The 9,840-nt window shown below is 40.8% G+C and overlaps 1 protein-coding gene across 1 annotated transcript; it reads right to left on the minus strand.

Moving 5' to 3' along the window:
- Nucleotides 1–71: 71 nt before the first annotated feature.
- sidt2 (SID1 transmembrane family, member 2) lies at nt 72–9,125 on the minus strand. The gene is made up of 26 exons (XM_008308590.3): nt 8,318–9,125; nt 8,119–8,240; nt 7,172–7,336; nt 7,033–7,078; nt 6,703–6,804; nt 6,447–6,530; nt 6,190–6,355; nt 5,831–5,924; nt 5,312–5,370; nt 5,042–5,068; nt 4,239–4,277; nt 4,082–4,159; nt 3,904–3,966; nt 3,430–3,545; nt 3,215–3,288; nt 3,050–3,116; nt 2,897–2,970; nt 2,691–2,814; nt 2,370–2,487; nt 1,495–1,631; nt 1,304–1,412; nt 876–952; nt 740–786; nt 541–646; nt 335–445; nt 72–203 (listed from the first exon to the last, which is right to left on the minus strand). Exons 1-26 carry the CDS (start codon nt 8,564–8,566, stop codon nt 72–74), a joined length of 2,586 nt encoding a protein of 861 aa, XP_008306812.1. The 5' UTR covers nt 8,567–9,125.
- Between the last annotated feature and the right edge of the window lie 715 nt (nt 9,126–9,840).

Below are 9,840 nucleotides of genomic sequence, written 5' to 3' on the forward strand. Positions count from 1 at the left end.
CGTTTCTCGTTCCATTTTTATATCATACAAACGACTGCTTGTCCACGTCTGAAGCAAAAATTATGACTTCATCAGAAGACACAACCTACCAGGAAGGATCCAAACAAGGCGATGGAAGAGAGGAAGTGCCAAATGTCATGGTCGTCAAAAAAGAACAGCAAGATACAGTCCCTGTTGTGCTCACGAGACTCTGCCGGTGTTTTCTGTGCCGAAAGCCGAAAGAAGAAAAAAAAAAGATAATTTAAATGCAAAGTACCAGCAGTTGGACAATCCCCTGTGCCTGCCCTTCCGGTACCAATAGAGTATTTAGCGCATGTATCTGTGGATCACTGACCTGCCAGGTACTGAGTCCCTGGAAAAAGAAGAACAGTGCAAATCCCCAAACCACTGCGGTGAGGAGGATAAACACCAACGGGAGACACTGGATTCTTTCTCCACTCCGCAGCTACACACAAACACACGCAGATATTACTTTAGACAGGTAATGCGAACACACGTCCTTCTCTTAAATCTCATTTGCATGGATGCACCGGAGCCCACCTTCATGATGATGTAAAAGGCGCAGTACAGTAGCAGGTTGCAGATGGCGATGGCCAACAAGTAGGAGGCAAAGTCGTTGGGTCTCTCTATGAGGCCGTAGGCAGCGCTGCAGAGAGAGAGAGAGAGAGAGCAGGTGAAAGGTCACTTGTGGGTTCATTACTCATTTTTATGTATGTTTAACTCGATGTCGTTGACTTACAGTGACCAGTTCACTATGTTTCCCATCACGAGCAGAACCATCCGATCCTTCAAAGAGAGAGAGCGTTAGGTGAAGGTCACCTTTACTTCAAACAGTGTCTTTAGCACAATGTGAGAACTGTCCCATCTTGACTCACCACATACATGGGTCCACTGCACTGTCTGATACAGTCTGTGTAGATGACGTTCAGTATCCTGCGCAGCACACCAGAGTCTGACAAATACACAACAGGCAGACGATAGTGGTGTAAAAATGTGTATGTTGTATAAGTGAAATGAGTTTATAAACAATGCTACTTAAATTTAGATTCTCAAAATGATCAAAATTTCCTATTTCTCTTCAATCTAGATTCTCAAAATGATCAAAATTTCCTCTTCAATTTTCAAATTTCAGATAAAAATACCCCAACATAAAAATTTACATACCTATAATAAAAGGTAGTCTAAGGCTACAATCAATTTGTATTTGTATATGTTCATTGAACAGCCCACATATTTGAAACAATATTGACAAGACATTAGGATGTTTGACTCTGACTGACAGAACCTTCATCCGTGTCCTCACCAAATCTCCATCTTCCCATGTAGTAAAGCTGTGTGCTGAGGAGGAGAGTGGCCAGAATATGGATGACTGAGAAAACGATCCAGAAGACCATGTTTCCTTTTCCAAACACCTACAAATACAAATGACACCATCGTCATGATATGACAGCTGCACCTTCAACTTCTTCTCCTTCTGTGCTGTGCTGAACTCACCACGCCCAGCACGGAGAAGAAGATGACTGCAGCCAGGCAGGCGTAGGCAGTGTAAGCACTGGCATTGATGTCAGGGTGTCTCTTCTGGTACAGCTTCAGCATACACAGCCCAGCAATCATGTACATGAACGATGTGTCTGCAGTGGAGGATGCGAACAGAATAGATGAAAAAACTATACAATTCTAAGTTCTTTCCATCTGTATTGGAACTAAACCTTTACTGACATTTGCTCTTCAATGCATAATTTCTTTGTATTTTTTGTAGCTTTTGTTGTCAATTGTACTATGTAAATGTGAACTTTTTTCATCATGAAAACATTTGGTCCATTCACTTGGACTATTTGCAAAAACAAAACAACACTTCTACACATTTTTATCCTATTTGCAAAAACAAAACAACACTTCTGCACATTTTTTAATGTTAAGATTTTAAACATTTATGACCATAGAAACCAAGCAAGTCAGAACCTGCTAGTGTCCTCTATGTGACCCACAGAAATACTGCATTACACTAGTGAGAGACAATTTGCCTCCCCGCTGATGTTCCTTTCAGGATTACGTTCTATAAATTTCAGAATCAGCGATGCTTTGCCTTGTCGACTGAGCCCATGTACAATAAATACAAGGACTATTTCCACCAAGCTTAATAAATCCCAGATGACAGCTCAGAAAGACTGATCCCTCCATCTGTCTCATCAATAATAAATAACAGCGTTATCGCTCCGCAGTGGCTGTAGTAAAACTCAGCACCGGTCAAAACACATTCAATCAACGACGCAGTAATTCTTCATTTACCAGAAAGATGTATAATATAAACAGATCAAATTGATGGTGACGCTAACTGCGATGGTAGGAGGAGGAAATGTCAGGCTTACCGAATTGGAAGTTGGTGTAGTTTGGACAGACGTGGTAACAGGCGCTGAGTAAACCTTCCATCATTAGAGCGGCTCCCATGGCATAGAACAGACCAAAGTGCTTTGGAATACCACATTCCTGTTGTGAGGAGAGGGAGAACACGGAGACTCCTGCTTTACAAATCTATTGTAGGTTCAGGAGTAACTGCAGGTCCAGACTGCTGACTTAACAGTGTGCCAATTGTATTTGCTATAATCTACTAAATTGTCGTAATTTAACTTCACATTAGCCTACACAGAGAGTAGTGTTGCTGCAACACCGTTTGTGTTCTCATGTCTTACCACAGCATTAAGTTCGTTGCGGACCAGAGCTCGGTTGTGGACAATGTCTCTCCTGAGGACAATGAGTAGAAATAGGAGTCCCAGCATCACGTAACCAAGATTACTGAGGATGTTGTTGAAAGCACTGTGAGGGGAAAAGGATTTATGAGTGAAGGACAATGTCATAAATTTATACTCTTATTGGACATGTGGCCCACACACAGTACCTGAGTGCTCCCAGGGGGTGGGCGCACAGGAAGTTGTAAAAGCAGATATCCTGGTTCCCTGTGACATTGACCACCTGCAGAACAGATGCACAGTTTAATCATTACCCACAGAACCAGAGGAAGGAATGTGTGTCTTTTGTAAATGTCTGATACCGTTTGATAGGTGATGACCAACTGGACCACTGGCAGTGCGTAGAACACAGCAATGGTAGCGATGTTCCTGTGAAGAGAACAGAGAATTTCAGTGGAACTCTTTACTCACACAAACACTGTGATTTTACTTTCTCCTGTTATTTGTGATGTAGCCAGAATCCTTACCAGAAGTAAATTTGATATTTCTTACTCAGGACTCTTTTGTCTTTGCGGGCAAGATCGGACACGCACAGAAATTTCTGTAATCAGAAGAAAACTTGATTGGTTTCGGACCTCTGTTTGGCTAGGGTTGATTAGAGAGTTAGAGAGGTGAGGCAGATGATCTGCTGTGGCGTGCCCTGCAGGCAACAGCCAAAAGACGATGTAGGTCTTTCCCTCACCTTGGTTCGGACTATGTTTTTGTCTGAGTCGATGTCGTCCAGCGTGTCGTAGTCGTCCTCCTCCACTGAGCTCAGAGACTCCTGCCTGCTTCGCCCCATGCTGTCCAGTGATCGTTCTGATGGAAAACCAAACAAACAAATGAGACATTCACTTTTCATGAAGGGACAATTTCAGCAACTCGGATGTATGCATGAAAGAGACGGTTGTCAATCAGGCACATATATTATAGCAGTATTATTACACCAATGTTTTTTGGAAATTTCAAATGCATTTTAATAAATTAAAAGGAAATGTTAATGATTCCTGGTAGTTGAATTTTTGCTGTTTATTCCCAACGTTTAATTATGATTGAATCTGCACTGTTTCCCTGAGTCAATGTTGAATTTTTGAAGAAAACATGATTTACACGGTGCTGATTTTCTTGTGCAAATCTCTGAAATTGATTCGGAAAAATTTATGTGGCAGTGAGTCACCAATACGGATGGCTATGTGGTGAAGGTGACTGACGATTGGTCTGCGTTTAAAGAAGTCCTGCCCTGATAAACACAGACACAGAGAGTGAGCAGCTGTCCTCGAGGCCAACTGCATGTGAGGCTGTGGAGAAATTCAGCTCTGCAGTGAATGTAAAGAACTTATGTTCTTTGTTCGTACCCAAATATCCATAGTTGTTATCGGTGGAGGTGGCGCTGTCGGTGATAGCCTCAGAGCTCAGTGTGCTGCCGTTGTCTGCTGCTCATAACAAGAGGAAAAATTAGACTTAAATTGACCAGAAAAGTCAAAATTCAAAAGAACAATGTCCAAAACTCACCAAAGGAGCCATATTCATACGGTGACACCGGAGTTTTCCCTGTAAGGACAAAGATAAAAATCACTTTAATTCTACAAAAAAACTACACACCATACTAAAAATCACTTTAATTCTACAAAAAAAACTACACAATAAAAATAAAATATTTTACCTTATTGTGTAATAAAAACTACACAATAAGGTAAAATATCACTGCAGATGAAATGTTAGTAAATGAACACAATTGTTTTCTAGCACATGCAGACATAAAATTAATGTGTGAAGTTTTTTTTTTGACAAGAAATGCCTTAAACGGCAGCAACAGAAGTGGAGCAGAGATGGAGCCATGGCTGCTCTGCTGAGCTGAGCACTAACTGCATGAGTAAAAGGTTGTAAGCAACCTGCAGTTTAAAGTCTAAAGTCAACGACTTAAGCAGGTGCAGCAGTGACAGGACAGATACACAGGGAAGCGTGGTGTCATGCTGAAGGAACACAGCAGCAGCTGCTTTTACATTTGTCTCAAATATTATCTAGTCATTAGAAAAAAAAGCAGAGAATGTTCTCTGGTGATGCTGCTGTTAGCATCGTCGCCTGTGATGTAAACACATGCTGCCTGTGTTCCTTCAGTTGCAGCTGGGAGGATGTATTGGGAGCGTTTTCATCTTCTAAACATGCATGTGAGCCTCTGTCTCTGTGACGCAGGACACACAGAAGCTTCACTATCAGAGATGCAGTGTACTGGTTAATGCTTGCAGTGCAACTAGAAACAGTTTCAGAGTGAGTAATGACGGCAGGAAGACAAAAGAGGAACTGTCTGGTTATACCATCTCCGTTCTTCCCGAGCAGAGAGGCTGAGCCACACATTAGCATGAGGGAGAAAGAAAGACAGAGAGTGTGAAAAATATATCAAGTGCACAAAAACCTGGACACACACACAGCCATACACACAGGGGTGGAAATACATGTTATGTTTAGTTAAACATTATAGGTTATGAGGTCATTTGTCTTCAGTATATATAAATAATGGTATGTTCCATTCTCCCTGTGAAGGAGTCCCTGATAGATCAGTCCATCACGGCTAGTTGCTGGGTTACCTGTCTCTGCAGGCGACATGTCAGCTGGCTTCTGGAACTCATCTCTTTTCTTTTTACTTCTGCAGAAACACAGAGAGAGAAAGAGAAGAAATTGAACCTCTACTGTCACTTCATTACCTACCATCCAAATAGTAAAAATTAATTACAAATATGACATTAATTAACTAGCTTGAAACATACTGTACAGCCTATGCGTGCATCAGAGGGTCTGACAACTATTGTCAGCAGAGGGAGCTCTAGTAGCAAATTTAGTTTAAATGCCTGCCATACAGTGCAGTGAATATCTCCAGAGTGAACAATCTGAACTGAAATGAGAAATAAGGCTCCACCTAAGTTTCACTGAACCAGCTGCGGAAGTTCCTGTAGCAAATCAGCGTTTGTGGTATTTTTACTGCTAGCTTGTGAAATATATTCATAATACCAAGCAGAAAATGACAATTGAGATTACATCAGCAACATTTTTTTCTTCCCTTTTACGTAAAGACAACTTCCATGTAGTGATTAATTTTGAATTCTTACCGCTTATTCTCCACGCAGGCCACCAGTAAAGTGATTAGGTAGAAGGAAAGGAAGATTCCAAGACAGAACAACATTCCCATCGCATACACTTGAACTGTGAAGTGCAGAGAATGACATGTCTAAATTAATCCATAAGATTATACAGGTAAATACAGGGGTTACATGTGAAGTTGTACAAATAGAAAATCATTCTTAAGCTTCGCCTGATCCCTTAACGAGTCAGGGTGGATACATACTGTATATTATATATATGCATATTATGTATATTATTATATCAGGATAAACACATTTTCACAAACATTTAATTTACTTCAAGGTAAACGTAGTGAACAGTGCACAACTGTGTATGTGTTACTCACAGCTGATGGCCGGGGAAACCACCACATCCAGGATCTTGCTGCGGTTCCCGGCATCAATCAGCTCATCGGGCTGCAGAGGGTAAAAACGGAGTGGACCGCCACATGCTTCATCCTCTGTTTTTACTACCACTACCACATAGAAACTGTTGCTAGGAAATTCTTTTCTCTGGAAAAAGAAATGAAGACACATCATGTAAGAAATTGACATGTTGACATGTGTTGACAGGATGTGTTAATGCTAGTGTAAGAATGAGTACCTGCACAGTGATGGCACCTTTTTTGGTCATAGTTTGGTACATCCCAGTAAAGGCCACATTGTTGTCAAGGTCATAGACAGGGCACTGAGAAGATGTGTTTAAGACAAAAAGTCAAGCGAAAACGAAAATCACAGTCAGCACAATGATTCCCCCAGGTGGTCAAAGAGGGTCAGTGCAGGAATTATACAATCATCTTGGGTCCACTTGAGGACAGCAGAAGTGTCCTTAAAGAAAACAAGAGGGTGGAATGAAGTACCTGGATATCCTGGATGGACATCACAGAGCAAGGGAAAGTCATGTTAGAGTTGACCTTGACTATCACAGTATCCACACCTTCTGGAAACACATACTTGAAGTACTATTTAAGGGCAGATGAAAAAGAGAAGAGAAAGGGAGAAGTGTGAGGAATTATGTGACTTTTTCCCAAACAATGTAAAACGGAAACCCACCAACTTCCTTTCTTTGCAAAAAAAAAAAAAAAATCAGTAATACCCAACCTGTCTTATGTTGCTGCCTGTTTCTAAGACATCTTGTTCCATAGTCAACACACAAATAAATGCAAACAAACAAAGTCGTTGTATATTACCTGGGGTTGGGAGGGTGATGCAGTGAAGCTGAATTTTTTGTCTGTCCTGTGATTAAAATTAACAGCAGTAGGTCATTCATTGATCATTACAAAATCTAATCTGTGGACTGTTCATGTGATTACGTCAAATATCACTTACTCAAGGGTGAAGCTTTCAACTCGGCTAACCCTAAGCTGGTAGTTTGTACCCTGACTAGACAGAGTAGATACGTCCATAAAAAAAAACTGGGTTTCCGAGAGCGCCCGAGTCGGTGGCTGACACAGTGTTCGGCCCACATGAGTGTAAGGGTACTTCCTCTGGTACCTGATGGTAAAAAAGATGGTGAGAGAGAAAGAGAGGGATGAGAAAAAAAAACCATATAAAACATTTAAAGAGGGAGTATCAAAAAGAGATTATAGGCTAAGACATTTTGATATTTCTCAGGGAGAAACAACAGTTCCAAAATTTTCCACAAACAATACTAATGAACAACACAAAATGTAAACTACTACTTGACATCTTAGAATAAGAAATGGAAGTAAGAGTCCAAAGTTCAATTTCCAGATACATGTGTGCTGTATACTGTATCATGAGGCCATTCCAATGTTACACAACTACAAGGCGTCTCTCAAGATGGCTGGAGACATAGATTGGATGACAGATCACTGATTGTCAGTTGGCTAATGACTAATAAACATCTGAACCTCTAACCTGTTATACAATCCTACCTGATTAAGGTAGGTTGTGATATGTACAGCCTCAATGCAAACCACACAAACTTCCCAGAGGTTTACAGAAATAGAATCAATCGGGACACTAAGAATGATAAGTATATTAAAACTCACTGTTTTCACTTTAGACACTGAGATGAAAGACGGCATACAAAGATAATGAAATTATCCTGCTTTCTTTGGTGATCTTTGTAGATAACCTAATACATACAGGGGTTAATCACTGCACTGTATTACTATACTTTGAGGGTTTGAGTTTATCTTCTACAATTACAGCTAACAGACATAATTAAAATTAGTAGTTCAACCACCAGGCACAGTGTTATGAATAATCGGTTTATATGAAGAATGTATGATTTAAGTTTTGAGACTCACAATCCTCTGAGGATCAGAGGGACTTGGAAAGACAGCACAGCTTGTTTCTGTCGTATCACAAACAGAGTAGGACTCTCCGAACCCTGCCACAGCACATCCACGGACACGCGAACTCCATCCGTCTGAAACCAAGACATGAAAACAACGTAACAGGTTATATGAGTAAATGAGAACGGTATTCTGAACACGTTGAACTCACCATATTCCTGGAGATAGTGTGATTAAAAGCATAAATGGTCTGATTTTCACTGGTAACCGTGTCATTGTAGGTCACATCAAACTCTGCTTCTTTCTGGATCACATTTTTTGTCTCCACCACAGCCCCGCTGCTGTAGGCTAACTGGGTCACGTAAAAGCAGAGGACAGCAGCCAATCCGGGTCGGATCCAAGAACTGACAGGTCCATGTTTGTTTTTATGACGAGATTTCCAGCAGCTCCTGAAAAACATTTTGTTGTCTCGAACCGTTTTCTCGAAGTGGCACACGATATACTTAGACCTAGTCCAGCATGAGTGGCAAAAACTAATAAAAACTCCACCCCGTGAGGCAACAGCAATGAAATCTTCTAAGCGTCACTTCCACTGCTGGGAAACAATAACAGCAGATGTTAGCCGACCAGCTAATGCGCCAGCAGGGTGTTTTCTGTCAAATAAAGGCTTGTCTCTCTTCCTATTGACATTTGCATCAGTCAAATCAAGTGTTAAGTTTCAGGACCGTAAGATGACAGCGACACCCAGCTCCTTTACAAAACCCCAAATCCTGGTATGGACATGACTAACGATGGCAACGTTAGCATTGTTGCGATGGATGCTGGGTTAGTGCAGCTCCCCGTCCTCAGACCCGGGTTTAGTTCCAGTTTCCCGGATTATGCGATCAAAACGGATCCAAGTTTTATTTTAACTCAGTCCACCTAGCGAGCGACTGTTAAAACATTGTACAGGAAGGTTTTCTCCCGCAGTGTTTACAATGTAAGTAAAGCTATGCCGACGTCGCCCCCCAGCGACAAACACAGCAACTACGTCCAGACTGTAAACAAAATAAAAGTGACGTTGTGGCATCACGTGGCTGTCCTCTAGCAGGCCAACAAAATATCAGTGATCAGTGATTTCAGTACTAAATGGTACCAAATTAAACTGAGTAAATTAATTAGTTGATTAAACGCACTTCAATGTGTTTGTGAAACCAAGTACCTTCAGACCTGAGGATTATGCTGATGAAGATTATGTCAGTCATATTATATTTAAAATAAACCATACTTACTCACATAAACAAAACACTTTTAGTTGATTGTTTGTTTGTTTTTTTTACCCAGGACAAGTGAGCAAGTGAGATCTTTAGCAGATTTTAAATCTGGCATGTTAGCAGATTACAGTGCTCAGTAAATAATCAATCCCGGTTTAGACGTACAGGGTGCAGGAACACTTTTTTAACATGGAGTGGTGCTGTCTACATACTCGTAATGGATGAAGCGCCACACCAAACAGAATGAAATAGAATTTTATAGAAAGGAAGTTAATGTTAATGAAGTTAATGAAGCTCTCTCTCTCTCTCTCATTTTATATATGTCTGTGTGTATATATATTTATATATTTTTTTTCTTATTTTCTACACACACACATACTCACGCCTATGGTATACAAACAAGTAAAAGCAGTAGGTATACTGCAGCAGAGGGGTTATGAACTATTTAACATGAGGTACCGTTTCTCTTTAAGGCCTCATC

Source organism: Cynoglossus semilaevis, chromosome 4 (assembly GCF_000523025.1).
Source record: "Cynoglossus semilaevis isolate Cse_v1.0 chromosome 4, Cse_v1.0, whole genome shotgun sequence".
NCBI classification, from domain to species: domain Eukaryota; kingdom Metazoa; phylum Chordata; class Actinopteri; order Pleuronectiformes; family Cynoglossidae; genus Cynoglossus; species Cynoglossus semilaevis.

Coding starts and splice junctions, on each gene's coding strand:
- sidt2 (XM_008308590.3), bottom strand. CDS start 8,566: ATGTTTTTCAGGAGCTGCTGGAAATCTCGTCATAAAAACAAACATGGA. Junction 6,531..6,702: donor TGTCCATCCAGGATATCCAG/GTACTTCATTCC, acceptor ACATCTTCTCAG/TGCCCTGTCTATGACCTTGA. Junction 4,278..5,041: donor GCTCGGGAAGAACGGAGATG/GTATAACCAGAC, acceptor TTGTCCTTACAG/GGAAAACTCCGGTGTCACCG.